The 13,735-nt window shown below is 45.7% G+C and overlaps 1 protein-coding gene across 2 annotated transcripts; it reads right to left on the bottom strand.

Moving 5' to 3' along the window:
* Positions 1 to 603: 603 nt before the first annotated feature.
* ELF3 (E74 like ETS transcription factor 3) lies at positions 604 to 11,343 on the bottom strand. 2 transcript variants are annotated; one of them, XM_074222370.1, is made up of 9 exons: positions 11,197 to 11,343; positions 10,169 to 10,358; positions 9,651 to 9,872; positions 9,157 to 9,249; positions 8,686 to 8,805; positions 8,348 to 8,440; positions 7,495 to 7,611; positions 5,563 to 5,758; positions 606 to 4,323 (listed from the first exon to the last, which is right to left on the bottom strand). In XM_074222370.1, exons 2-9 carry the CDS (start codon positions 10,320 to 10,322, stop codon positions 4,209 to 4,211), a joined length of 1,110 nt encoding a protein of 369 aa, XP_074078471.1. In that variant the 5' UTR covers positions 10,323 to 10,358; positions 11,197 to 11,343; the 3' UTR covers positions 606 to 4,208. The 2 variants fall into 2 exon arrangements, with proteins under 2 accessions (XP_074078472.1, XP_074078471.1); XM_074222371.1 differs by lacking the exon at positions 11,197 to 11,343 and having other exon boundaries at positions 604 to 4,323; positions 10,169 to 10,332.
* Between the last annotated feature and the right edge of the window lie 2,392 nt (positions 11,344 to 13,735).

The raw sequence follows: 13,735 nt of genomic DNA, 5'->3' as shown, positions 1-13,735 counted from the left end.
TTGAATCCTATGCATTTTTCTATATCCCAATAGCCTTAAAGGATTCAAGGAAGTTCACAAGCATTCACGGTTAAGATTTGAACTCAGATCTCCTGACCCCATGTCCACCCTACTACATGGTTCACAGCCCAGTAATAAAAGTGTAGAGGCCAGCAGGTCAGTAAACAGCCAGAAACAATCCATATCAGGCCTATGTGGGGAGACAGGGAGCAACAGGGCCAGCCCGAACGGGCACACCCAAACAAAGAAGCTGCTTGACCGCTCTCTGACCCATATAACATGCCAACAGACAGAGAGCAGATAGCACCCAACAACCTGCCGATTCGCTGCAGCATCAACAACAGTCCAGTGACACCATTACTACCCCCTTTTCCCCATTCCCATCCCCCCAGTTCATAGTCACAGTACTACCCCACACCCAGGACACACCCGCATAGCAATCAAAGGAAGGGAAAAAAATGAACTTTATGAGTTTCTTACCTTGTTACCCACCCTTATTCTGGGCAAACAGGGTACAGGGTGGAGGGGCAGCTTCCCCAGTTGGGTGTAGCCTTATTCCTTTTCCCAATCACCTCTTTGGGACATTTTCTTTCCTCTCTCCTTCTGATGGTGGAAAAGTTTCAATCTAAAACTTCTGGGGGTCAAGGGATGAGTGTATCCCCACCAACAGCTTGTGGGGATCCCTGAGTGACAAATCCTATACCAGAGTGCAGATTCTCTCAGGATGAATAGTTTTTTGGGCAGAGAAGATATTCAGAGGCAGTTTGGGGAGTCAGAGGACCTGTATTCATATCCTGATTCTTTGGGACATTTTACTGTATCCTTTCTACACCAATAGACCAGTCATCAGTTTTCTCAGTACAAACACAAATAGAACTTCAAATTGGAAGAATGGATCAAGTAGAAAGTTTATTTTTTTTCTACAATGATACACCAAGAAAGAGTCAATAACACCATTGGGAAGGGTACAGTTTCAAAGGACAGCTGTATCCTATGTTGCAAATTCCAAACTATTAGATCACAGGTCTATAGAGATACAGAAATGAGAAAAACTTCAGAAATCATCTAGACCAGGCCCTTCATTTTACAAATAAGAAAACTGGGAGGTGGATTCACTTGCCCAAGGTGAATAGAATCAGGCAGTGGGGACTTAAAACCAGATCCTTTGGTTCCAGACCCTGAACTCTTTTCTTCCTTGCCATGAAAGTTCAGGTTGTTGAGCCCCAGTCTAGGGTCCTTGCTCTACTGTGAGATGACCTTTGATGGTCACCCATCTCCTTTGCCTTCCTTGACTCCCAGATAGGGAAAGTGAAGGCCAGATCCCATATTAAAATGAGGAAATATTCTAAGATTGCCGTGCCTTTCCCCACCCTGTGATATAGACTTGGCTGCAGGATGGGACAATAAGCCTGCTGGGCAGAGGCCCATTTTGAGCAAACATCCTTCAACTGTTGAACCAATATCCTTTCCCCAATCCATGAGAGGCAGTTGGATATAGAGCGAGGAAAACTACTATGGCATCTTTGTACTGTGTAATGGAAAGAACACAGAATTTGGGGTCTTTGACTTTGCTTCTTGCTACCCAGGGGAGTCTTTGGTAAATCAGTGGTGCAATGAATAGAGAGAGCACTGGCCTTGAGGTCAGGAAGACAGTTCAAATCTGGCCTTAGACATTTGACATTTACTAGCTATGTGACCTTGGTTAAGTCACTTAACCTTGTTTGCCTTGCATCCGGGGCCATCTCCAGTCGACCGGATTCATATCTGGCCACTGCACCCAGATAGCTCTGGAGGAGAAACATTATTTCATGAAGGTGTTAGGATTAGAAGCCTAGGGACCTCTTCTCTTATTAAGGTCTCTAACTTTGATGGCAAAGTATGAGAGAAACTCTTGAACTCTAGGAAAGGACACTGGATAAAAAATCATAAGCAGGTAAGTCTTAGCTAGATGTTCTGATTCCTAGCTAGCATAAAGTTGTGTCCTATTACCACCCAGAGTAACACTTTCATTTCCAAGGTTTATCTTCTCCAAGGATTTTTTTCCTCAGGAGAAAATTTCTATGATTATATAATACCAGTTTCATTGGAAAATAAATTCACATTGCAATTATTGCCCTACTAAACAAGTTATAGTAATCCAGGTGCCTTGGAAAGTCAAACATGCTTCTTGTATATCATATTCTGGCATTCTCAGGGTTTTAGTTTATAAATCATTCTATCTACCCCACCTTGCTTATATCAACTATATATAGGTGGTTCTAGTACCAGATTTGAGTCAGAGAATTTGGATTTGAATACTGTTTTACTCTGGAAAAATCAGGTTTTCTGGTCTCAACTGTTCATCTGGAAAATGAAGAAACTGTCACATTGCTCCAGTGGTAAGAATTGGGATGAGAGTTGATTTCCTGACTTCTGATCCAGTGTTCTTAAGGGTTCCTGGGCAAATTTTTTCAAGTCATTTGAAGTCATCTACTAATGGACATAGATAATTTTTTTATAATTAGTTAGTCCAGGGCACTGCCAACTCCTAGATCCCTCAACTCCAAAAGACTATAGATAGGCTTCCTGCCTTCTACATACCAAGTGCAGTGGAGTAGATAAAGAGTGCTAATTTGGAACTCTGCAAGAATCAGAAGTTCAGATTCTGGGTCTGTGATCTAACTCACTGCTATAAGGAATTCCCTCATGAAAAAACTTCCTCTGCCAATGCAGGTAATTCCATTAGTTGTCTAGAGCACTTTGAATATATGGGCTCAAGGTGACAGACATACAGGGCTTGAAGCCATCTTCCCATCTTTGGAGGCCAGCCCTAGTAAAATGGAGTCAATGAAATGTCAGCAATTATTTTTTCTTATCCTTAGGGAATAAGAAATACAAGCTTCTGATAGTTACTAGATTAGGAGCATAAATTTAAAGTTGGAAGGAACTCCAGAAGCCATGGAAGTCTGAGGTCTTCATCATACCATTGAGTGAGGCCCAGACAGTGACCTTCCCAAGAGGAAAAGCTCTTAAAGTAAAACTTGAACCCAAGTATCCCGACTGAATCCATGACTCTTCGTGCTGTTCTTATGGTTCAGTCATGGATCCCAGAACTAGTATTGATGGCTAGAAAGTTTCTGCATTCATTGTCTTGTTTGACATGTGCCTGGGACATAGCAGTCACTTGAAATTTATTGAATATCGAATGATTCTCCCCAAGACTATCCCCCATTTCAGAGACTAAATTAAGTGTCTAATGTGTCGAGTTCACTCCATAAGGTCTCACCCCTTCTTTGATCATACCTTTTCTCCCTCCCTTGGGTGGGTATCCTTATCAGTTGCCCCCTCCATCATCATTATAATCACCTTGATCCTATCCAAAGACAAAACCCCAAGCCCTCAAAAGACAGACAAGTCATAGGTTAAAAATAAAAACAACCCCCCAGAAGATGTTTTATTGCAACTTTTTGATCCATTCTGGAGATAAGAGGAATCCTGGGGACTAGTTTCACCAACCCCCAAGCCCCTGTTGCAGATTTAGCAAAAGGAAGAAACAAATCCATCCTGGTCCAGGGGAAGGCCATGAGCAGTTTATAGTAGCTGAAGTCTCTGTAGTCACTGGCCTCAGAACAATTGTCTTTGGTCTTTATCCTCACACATCAACAGAGGTCAAGGAGTGTATGAGGGCAGGGGTATCATTGAAAAAATAGATTTCTATGTACATCTTACATATTTATACCACATAAATTAGGGAGTGCTCTGACCCACGACCCGCGGAGTCCAAGCACAGGAAAAGGGCAGGCCTGGAGGCAAGGTGCTGGTAGGTCTTCTCTCTATGGCCTTCTTCAGAGGCCTCCCATTACTTGGCAAAGTATCAGTCCCAGGGTTCTTAAAAAAGAGGGTCCTTAGCTTCCATTTGACATTCAGGGATCCCAGCTCAGAGACCTCTAGGTTTCAGTCAGCAGTACCATGGTTTGTAATTCCAAGAGGAAAAAAGAGGAGGGAGGGGCCCAAAGTCTCCATAATCCATAACAACTGTTGAGAACAAGCCCATGGCAGGCCAAAGTTCAGTTTTACTCCACTGCGGCGCACCCACTGGCTTCCAGCGCCAACACGGGCACCCACCCTCTTTTAAGGGATTTGGAGGGCTGGGGTCCTGGAATGTCTGAACAAGTCTCTGGTCCGGGTTTGAGCTCATTGTTTGCTGAGTCCCTAGATCGTACTTTAGTTCAGTTCCGGCTCAAGACGACCTCCTCCTCCTTCCAACCACTCGAGTTCTTGCCAAATTTATAAACTAGTCTCCGACCATCGACCCGCTCTAAGATCTCTCGTTTGTAGTAGTACCTGTGGAAGATGGGGAACAATAAAATAATGCTAGATACTGGGGATTCCCTAGAGCTCCTCCTGTGTGAGGGGGTGACTTTGGGCAAGCCCTTTTAACTTCCCTCCTCCCCCTAGGCCTCATCTGTCTCTTTTATAAAAGAAGAGAGCAGATGCTATCTTAACATCCCTTCCAGCTTACAAAATCATTAATGAGACCTGGAAGAATTCTTAGAGGTCATCTAATCTAACCCCTTCGTTTTACAGATAAGGGAACTATGGCCCCAAAGGGTTAAGTCATTTGCCTAGAGTCACACAGTAGGCAAGATTGGAACCTAGGGGTGGTTTGTTTCCAAATCCAGTACCCCTTTTCCAGTACACCAGGCTCTCTAAACACAGCCACTGGAGCAGTTTTTTCTCCTACTCTATCTCTCCTTCACTTCATCCCATAAATCCTTATTCTCATCTCAACATACACCTATGTTTCCCCTCCAATTTCTCAAAGGTACTCCCCCCCCTTACTCCCCCCCCTGCCCCACTGTCCTCTCTTCTTTTAAAATCTAACTCTTCTTCCACCTTCCCTCCCTTTTTTCTCTTCTCCACATCTTTGACCATAACCTTTCCCCTGCTCCAGGAAGCCTTCCTGAGCAAACCTCACCCAGGTCTGGTCAATGTTACCCATCCCTTTTCCTGCTTATGACCAGTTCCTTGTCTTAAGACCATGCCATAGAGTAACCTGATTTGGGAACAGGTGTGTGTCTATCATCTATAGAATGATAGAAATAGAAGGGATCGCAATCCAATTTCCCCCCCAAAAAAGGAAGGTCTTAATACCAGGGCCTCCAAACTTCCCTTGAATATTCTGTTCACAGCTGAGTATTGCCCTTATAAAATTACCCTATTCTAAGGACACCTAAACATTAGGATTGGCAGCTTGGAAAGGAGACTGGGCTTGGCAGTCAGAAACTCTAGGTTGAAGTAGTCTTGGCTCCAATATCTATTAGCTGTGACCTTGTACAAGTCATTTGTAAGTCACTCAGAAGGTTAACTTTCTGAACTTGTTTCCTTATCTGTAAAATCAAGAGATTGGGACAGAAATGATCAATAAGGTCCCTTCTGCCTCTCAATATTCTATACTTTTATGAATCAGAAGCAATCTCTGGTCCTTTTCTCTTGTCATAACCAAATGATGCTGTTTCCCCTCCCTCCAACTAGGAGCTTTCTGGCCCTCTCCCAAGCTTGGCCACCCTCTAGACAGCTCACCTCATGGCACGGCTGAGTTTCTCATAGGTCATGCTGTTATTTTTCTTTTTCTGACCCCACAGCTGGGCCACAGCCTCAGATCGTAAGAACTTAAAGACGCCCTCATGCCGGTTCTCCCACTTCATAAGGCCTTCATTGAGCTCTGGGTGGATGAGGATGTCCCGTATAAACTCCCATAGGTGTGTCCCCCGTGGAGCTGTGAACAAAGAACCAGTAAGCTGAGGAGCCAAGCAGGATCAACTCACTTGTTCCAAATCTATCACTCACTAGAAAGATGAAAAACCCCAGGGTTTTCTTGGTTTGACTCTGAGAGTCTTTCACTGAATCTGTTTTTCCAAAGGCCTTTAGAGAAACAACACGTGTGGCTCTTCCTTCTAGTCCAGGGACCTATCCTTTTCCTCATTTCATTCTTGCAATTATCATGCTTCCAATTTTTATTTTGGCTATATTCCCATTTGTTTTGCTGCTTTTAAAGATGGGGGCAATGTCTGTTCACTAGATGCCCATTCTAGACTCTGCCTTCCCCAAAGACTGAGAATTAACCTACGAACACAGCAGCTCTAACCATCTTTTTACTTCCTTTGTATTTGTTCTATATAGATTTATTTCTGTTTCATCCAATAGAATCTAAGTACTTGAGGTCAAATTTTGCTTCATTTATTGTCGATGTACAGTGGAACAGCTCTTCACAAATGGTTATTATTTAATTGATTGGATAAGAGCAATGTAGCTAATAACTTCCCTCAGTCTCCTCTTTCACCATTATCCAAGCCTCTATCCTGAGACTTGAAACCTGCAAATTCTGGCTTTTAAGAGTCTGACTGGGAATTCTTTGGCTTTCCAGTCCTCTGTCACCTCAAGGGTCAGAAGAACATAGTTAAAAAAAAAAGAAAAAAGAAAAAGCTCATGATAATACTAGATGGTCCCAATTAATGATTCCTAAGGGATTCAATTACTTTCAGTTTTATCCTCAGAATATTATTATTGCCCATTTTGCAACTAAAAAAACCTTAAGTTCCAAAGTGAAATAAACTTATCCTGATGTTTTATGTAACAGAAATCTGAGCTCAATTTAAATCCAATTTTCTTTCTAATGTATCATACCTTGCAACTTTTCCCTACCCCTTACCCCTGGGTCCTCAATGGTCCCAAATTCACTGTCCCTATCCTCATCTCAACAGAGCAGGTTTAGTACTTGCCTAAAGGAACTTCAGAATGAGTCAGGAAACTGGAGTCCTAATTTGGGGTAACCGCTTAAGTCAAGTCATGCTTAAGTCAAGTCATGACTTCTTTCTGCCTGTTTTCTCCTGGATTTAATAAAAAGGTCCAGCTAGAGAAGCTCTAAGATTCCTTCTACCTAAGAATCTGTGACTATTTTTGAATTTATTTATTTTGCATTTTACAATTTTTCCCCTAATCTTGCTTCCCTCCCCCCCACCCCCCTCTCAGAAGGCAGTCTCTATTATAGTCTTTACATTGTTTCCATGGTATAACTATGACTATTTTTGATTCTTGATTCTGCCACAAAATAGCTATATGAGCTCAGGAAAATCACTTTCCTCAGTTTCTTTATGCATTTTATTTTATTTTTTATTTTTATTTATTTAAGGCAACAGGGTTAAGGACTTGCCCAAGGTCACAAAGCTAGGCAATTGTTAAGTGTCTGAGGTCCAATTTGAACTCAGGTCCTCCTGACTCCAGGGCCTGTGCTCTATCCTCTAGGCCACCTGGATGCCCCATCAGTTTCTTTAGGTAAAAAAATCTTACTTCTCACAGGGAAGGTAACCTTAGCTGTCATTGACAGATGGCGGGCATATCTATGCTAAATGTGAGCATATAAAGTTGAGGAAGGTCTTTTGGAAACTAAATAGTTCAAAGGACCATTTATCACCCTCCAAGGATGGCAACCATAGTAAGAGGGGCTATTCTTACCATGTTTGCTTTTCTTGCTCTCCAGGCACTCTCGAGTCTCCTTACTCAGCTTACGGGGCCGTCCTCGTTTCCTCTTTCCATATTTCAGGTCTCCTTTCTTATAGTTGGAGAAGTCATCTTGGGAGAGAAGAAAGAAGGAAAATGGGGTTAAGCTGGGAGTTCAATCAATTTTCAGCTTCTCTGGAAATATATCCGAATGTCTAAGAATTCTATCTGTCAATACTTTGTCCCTCCTCCCCCATCCCAACAACCCTAGCTAGGAATCCAAACTCAAGCAGGTTCAGGCTGGAAGTCAAGACTGCTGAGGTCCATTACCATTCCTTTCACTCATACTAGAACCTGTTTTCCCAAACACACAAGGTTTAAAAAGAAGCTCCCTTAACCACCCTCTCCCCTTGACCCAGTCACTTTTTTTCACTTGGTCTCAGGTTCCTCCAAAGTCAGCCCTTTTCCCCAATCTCATCTTGAGGCACTCAAAAGCACCCATCACACTTCCTTCTCTAATTTTTTTTTTTTAGGTTTTTGTGAGGCAATGGGGTTAAGTGGCTTGCCAAAGGCCACACAGCTAGGTAAATATTAAGTGTCTGAGGCCGGATTTGAACTCAGGTCCTCCTGACTCCAGGACCGGTGCTCTATCCACTGTGCCACCTAGCTGCCCCACCTTCTCTAATTTCTGAGCTTTTCACCAGTCAACCTCAGTCCAGTTGGTAGTGTCCACTTTGGTCTTCACAAAACTTCCCTAGTTAGGTCTTTTCCTCCCCTGCCCAGACAGTTGACTACTCCCCTCAAAGAGCTCAGAGATTGTGCTCCCACACTGGGGAGGGCCACCTCTATACCCTCTTCCCTCACTTACCATTAGGAAAAGAGAAGAGTTTGTTGTCTGTGGGATCTAAATCCACGTCACTTGCACCAGAGTCTGAGTGGGGACTTTGTGAGGTTCCAGTCCCTAGATCAGAGAAGGAAAGAAAGTAAGTGAATTCCCTAAGCTGGCAAACACCCTCCTGGCCACCCTTAACTTGGGCTTATCTGAGTCCTTGCATCCCAAGTGCAGCTGAGCCGTTTCTCCTTAGCTAACCCTGTCCTTTTTTTATCGGCAGTTCAGCTGTAGTTTCTATCCCTTACAAGGTCACTTGGGATACAGAAGGGCTGAGGGTTTGGTAGTTTCAGGGCACCAGGACTTAAGATTCTTACCTGAAGTGGACACATCAGAGCAGCCTGGTGAAGGAGCCCCCGCCCCATAGCTTCCTGGGTAATAGGGACTGACCAACCTTGAGTCATCCAACAAATCTTGGTTGAAGGGGCTGCCATGATCTGGGGAGAGAAGATAGCAGGGATCAGTTGGGCTAGATCAGGAACTGGGTGGGGTTCTCTCAGAGAATATTCATGAGGGTCCTGGAAGACAAAGTGTATTTTTCCAGGTAAGGGGTGTGAGTGACCAGGCCAGAGCCCTTAAGAGATCAGTTTATCGAATACCCTTAATTCTCTCCCCCTCCCCCTCTCCCCACCATTTCTCATCCATAAAGGATACAGTTCTAGGAGGTTAAATGGCTTGCCTATGGAGAATAGGTCATGGAGATTTTTGGAATCTACCCTAGGTTGGTTGGAGGTCAGCTGGTAAATAGGTTAAGAAGGCAGAAATAAAGAGAAAGATAGGACTCTCACCAAAGGTAGAGTCTCCCATGATATCTGGAGTGGTGAGGCCATCCTTCTCCAGGAGCTCAATGATCCAGCTCAGCTCATCAGATGTGCCAGATGCTAAAGAAAAGGAGGGCAAGAGAGAAGTCAGAATTTGGGGGGTGGGAGGAGTGCTGTCAAGCTATCAGCTGGGGATACTGAGTAGCTCTTCTTCTTTCTCCCATTTTCCAGAATTCTATGATCCATCTGACTAGAGGTTGAGATTCTAGGCTTCTTCCCCACCCAAGAGCCTTAGGAAATGGCTTAATTTAATGCCAACCCTGTCCCCTACTTAAATACACTAGTTTGCCCCCTGAACCTGTTGGTGAAACCAAATCCCCAACTCCCAATCTGCCTTCTAGGTTGCCATCAGAGCCCTTGAAAATCAAGGGTTCTGCTCTCTATGGTGATGGTGGGGTAACTTAACTGATGACTCTAACCCTGGGCTATGTGGGGGACAGACTCCTCCCTCTGGCACTCACAGAGGTCTTGTAGCTGGTTATAGATCTCATCTCCCAGAGGTCCAAAGACCAGGCCCAACTCTTCCCGGGGGCAGCAGCACAATGTGGCACCATCCATATTGCATCGGGAAAAGTCAATGGCACTTGCATCATACTTATTCTTCTCCACCTGATAGCTGATCCATTCTAAGACCTGGGCCTTTGTCCACTGCTGGGGCAGCATCCCTGACCAGCTGGCTTTGTCTAACAAAAGAAGAGGGCACTAGGTTAGCAGGGTAAACGGAAGCCTGGACTTACCTCTGCCTCTCCATTCCCACTTTATTCCCACAGACCTTTGTGAGGGCCCAGGTTGTATTATTGTTTCATGGATATTCCCCCCAATCTCCCACAACTCCCTCTCTAGGTTACTCTCATTCACTCTTCTCCCTGCATCTCTTCCACTTTTTCAGAGTGGAGAAGGCATCCAAGTCTCCCTTCTCCTATGCCTTCCTGACTCCTAAGCTCCATTTCCCCAGATTCGCCTTGCTCCCAGGACCCACCTGTGCCCTCTAGGGGCATCTGATGATTGCTCAGGGTTAGTACCAGGTCGTCACCACCCAAGGTGGCCGATGAGGCTGGAGCTGGGTCTTCTGCCTGGTACATGGCGTTGATATAGTTGCTGAAAATGTTGCTGATCTCACAAGATGCAGCCATGAGGCTTCCTCTCTCCCTCTCTCTCTCTCCCTCTTTCTGGTTCAAGTGGAGGAGAGATGAAAAACTGGGGTCAGGGATCAGAAGATCAAGGCTTCCACAGGTGGGGTATTAGCCCCACTTTTTATTACTTTTCTTAGGGATCAGAGACTTGGGGACAAAAAAAAATCCCAACACCCCATCTCTACCCCCTCAAGAACTTCCCAGAGGAGCTAAAGTGTTTCCAATCTGGATGGAGTTCAATTCTCCCATTTTGTGAATGTACAAAAGGGAGGTCGGAGGATAAATAAAGCCACTTTCTCAAGGTCATTCATGTAGTTAGTGGTAACATCAGGGCTATCAGTCAGTCTGCTCTCTTTCTCTCTCCACTTCAGGTGGTTAGGGGCAGAGCCAGCATCTCTCAAACCGCTGGGACTGATCAAGAATTTCCAATACTGTCTGGAGAATAGGGCTGAGATTCAAGGTCGCCTTGGTGTAGGGAGGCAGCCTAGAATTTAAGTCTGTCTCCCCACTCTAACTTTCCATGGGAATTCTTCTCTAGGTTGAGGTAGGAAAAGTCATTTTTCCGATGTTGATTTCTTCCCATCACCAAGATCCCTTCCTCTGGACCTGATACTCTGAAACAGGTTGGGATGGAGAGACTCGTTCTAAAGAACCCCTCAAAGTAGACCCCTCCCCCACGCAAGCCTCCCTGAGAGTCTTAGTATCCAATATTGGGACAAGTCAGTAAAAGACCTGAATGTCCCTCTATAGGAGCCTCAAGCTCGAGATGGGGGGGGGGGGGGGATTCCCCTCCTCAGTTCCTAGCCCAATGAGACTTTGGAGATTGCCATGCTGCCTAGGCATGCTTCCTATAGGGGGTGAATTGGGAACCTACCAGTGTAAGCCTGGAGCCAGAGAGCGCAGGGAAGGCAGCGGCAGGAGGTAATCCAGGTAAGCAAGCAGGTAAGTGAACACACTAGCTATCTACCTCCAGCTCTCCTCCTTACTCCGCCCTAAATGAAGCCTAAGGCAGACTCCTCCCAGGGCAGGAGCGTTTTATAGGCAGCTCCCTGATGTAACCCGAGCTGGTTAGCCTTGAGGCGGCCAGCCTCATTGGACCAAGGGGATTTCCTGGCCTCGGGACCCAGGCTCCCTGCCCTGGGTGATTTGCATAGTATGTCGCAGGCTGGCGAGCGGGAGGCTGCTGGGAAATCAGGCTAGGCTGGTTTAATGATTGTCAGTGTCTGTCATCCTTCACCCTCTGGGGTGGACACCGGGGTGGGGGAAATTGGCAGGAGAGAGGGTGGGCACCCTGGTGGTACCACCCTGGCACTCGGGAAATTCCTCAGGGGGTCTGGAGAAAGAGGCAGCCGGGATGGGCTGCTGTTGCCCTGAGTTGCTTTGAGTTCTCAATTGGGTGGGGGCTGGCGCTATGGTTGGGATTAAGGGAGCTTGGGGAACGCGGACCCCACCACTCCTTTATATTGCAGATGAGTTCTTTCTGTGCTTGGAGATCTAAATATGGGAGGGAGGGGAGGCCAAGGAAACCGAAAGACTAGGACAGTCCCAGGCTGATTCCTCATGCCCGGGGAGCTTCTATTGGAATTTGTGTTGGTGCAGGGACCAGATGTCCATCTTGTGCCGGATTCAGAGTTCTGTCTGCAGCTTCCTCACTCGGAGCGGAGGAGACAGGGAAGGCTTTGGGCACTGGCTCAGGACTGGCCTGGAAGCCCGAAGGCTTTGAGTTCTAATCCTGTCCATGCCAATTGCTGGGTAACCCAGGCTTTCTCATCTGCAAAATGGGCATAAAGTCAGTTAAATGGGAGTCTTAAGGCAGTGGGGAATTTTTTATTGTTAATACACAAAGTCAGTCCCTAGCCGGAGGCAATTATCACTTCCCCCGGCTCCGCCCCTGCCCGCTCTCCAAGAACTCGTTTACTTTGCCCCCCCACCACACTGTAGCTCCTCTCCCACCCCATCCTCTCTCAGACACCCCAAGGATTTGCTGATGCTTGCCTGCTGCCCCCTGGTGGTCAAAACTTCCCCAAGCGGTCCTCGGGGGCCTTAATTGCCTGGGAATGCAACCTGGGGCTGGAAGGGTAAGACCGGGAGAAGCCCAGGGTTCTGAGTGCGAATGTCCCTTTCTCATTGGGGGACCAGGATCCCAGGAAGAGACATCAAACGGGGGAAGGTGGAAACTTGAGAAGGGAAACAGGAGATACTTTGAGAGCTGGGAGTGGACTGGACCTCCCTCCCTCCCTATATACCTGTATGTATATTTATATGAACATATGAATATGCATATTATTATATATATGTGAACCACATTTTACATATATGGATAAGGATATAGATTTATACATCTATGTAGCTATATCTCCATATATAGAGCACAATGGGCTTCTTAGGCCCTCTTCCCAATCACACCTCCTTCACAAAGGACACAATATTTTTTCATATTAAATTTAAAACTGTCAATTAACAAGCATTGATTTTCTCTCCCCTAAATAGAAATGAAGAAAGAAGGGGGATGGGGAACCAAACCTGTGTGACTACGAATCCCAGGAGGGTCATGGAAGGTTTCTGTCTGGGTAAGGAGTCTCAGGGCTCTCTTCTCTGAAGCTATGGAGAGCTAGCATCCAGGAGAGAAGGAGTTAATGCCCCAAACCCCACTGGGCCAGGGGTGGCCCGAGCAGCCTAGGGTTCTGGTCATAGGATTTTCCCCAGCCCTTCAGGGGCCTCCCCCAGGAGCCTGAGGCAGGCACACCCTCCACCTACGACTCACCCAGGAATGTGGGAGAACCTGCTCTGGGCCTGAGGGACTAGCTCACGTGTCTTTTGCCCCAAGGAGAACCCTGATGGCCTTCCTAGGAAGGGAGATAGAGGAGAGGGAGAATCCCTGCCTCAGTTGGTGAAAGCTATTAGGAGCCTCAGAAACTGGTCCAATGTCTTTATTTAATTTAGATAAGGAATCTAAAGCCTCCCAAAGGGAAATGACTTGCCCAAGGTAACTTGGGTCATAAGTAACGCAATAGTTTGGATCCAGGTACCCAAATCCAGGATTCTTTTTACTATTCTTTTTTTTAGGTTTTTTTGCAAGGCAAATGGGGTTAAGTGGCTTGCCCAAGGCCACACAGCCAGGTAATTATTAAGTGTGTAAGGCCAGATTTGAACTCAGGTACTCCTGACTCCAGGGCTGGTGCTTTATCCACTGTGCCACCTAGCCACCCCTCACTATTCTTTTCACACTGCTTACAGAATTTGCATGGGGGCTTTGGGTCATAGCACCATGCCCCTCTATTTATTCTATCCAATAAAGAGGGAAGGAAGGAGAGTGAGTGGAAAGAGGGTTTGGATTTGAAGGCAGTTTCATGAAAGGGAGGAGTTAGGAAATAACAGAAATAATGATAGTTAACACTGAACACATTTGGTCC

Source organism: Macrotis lagotis, chromosome 2, assembly GCF_037893015.1.
Source record: "Macrotis lagotis isolate mMagLag1 chromosome 2, bilby.v1.9.chrom.fasta, whole genome shotgun sequence".
NCBI lineage: Eukaryota > Metazoa > Chordata > Mammalia > Peramelemorphia > Peramelidae > Macrotis > Macrotis lagotis.
The sequence above is the reverse complement of the archived record's forward strand: the minus strand, read 5'-3'. Positions and strand labels throughout refer to the sequence as shown.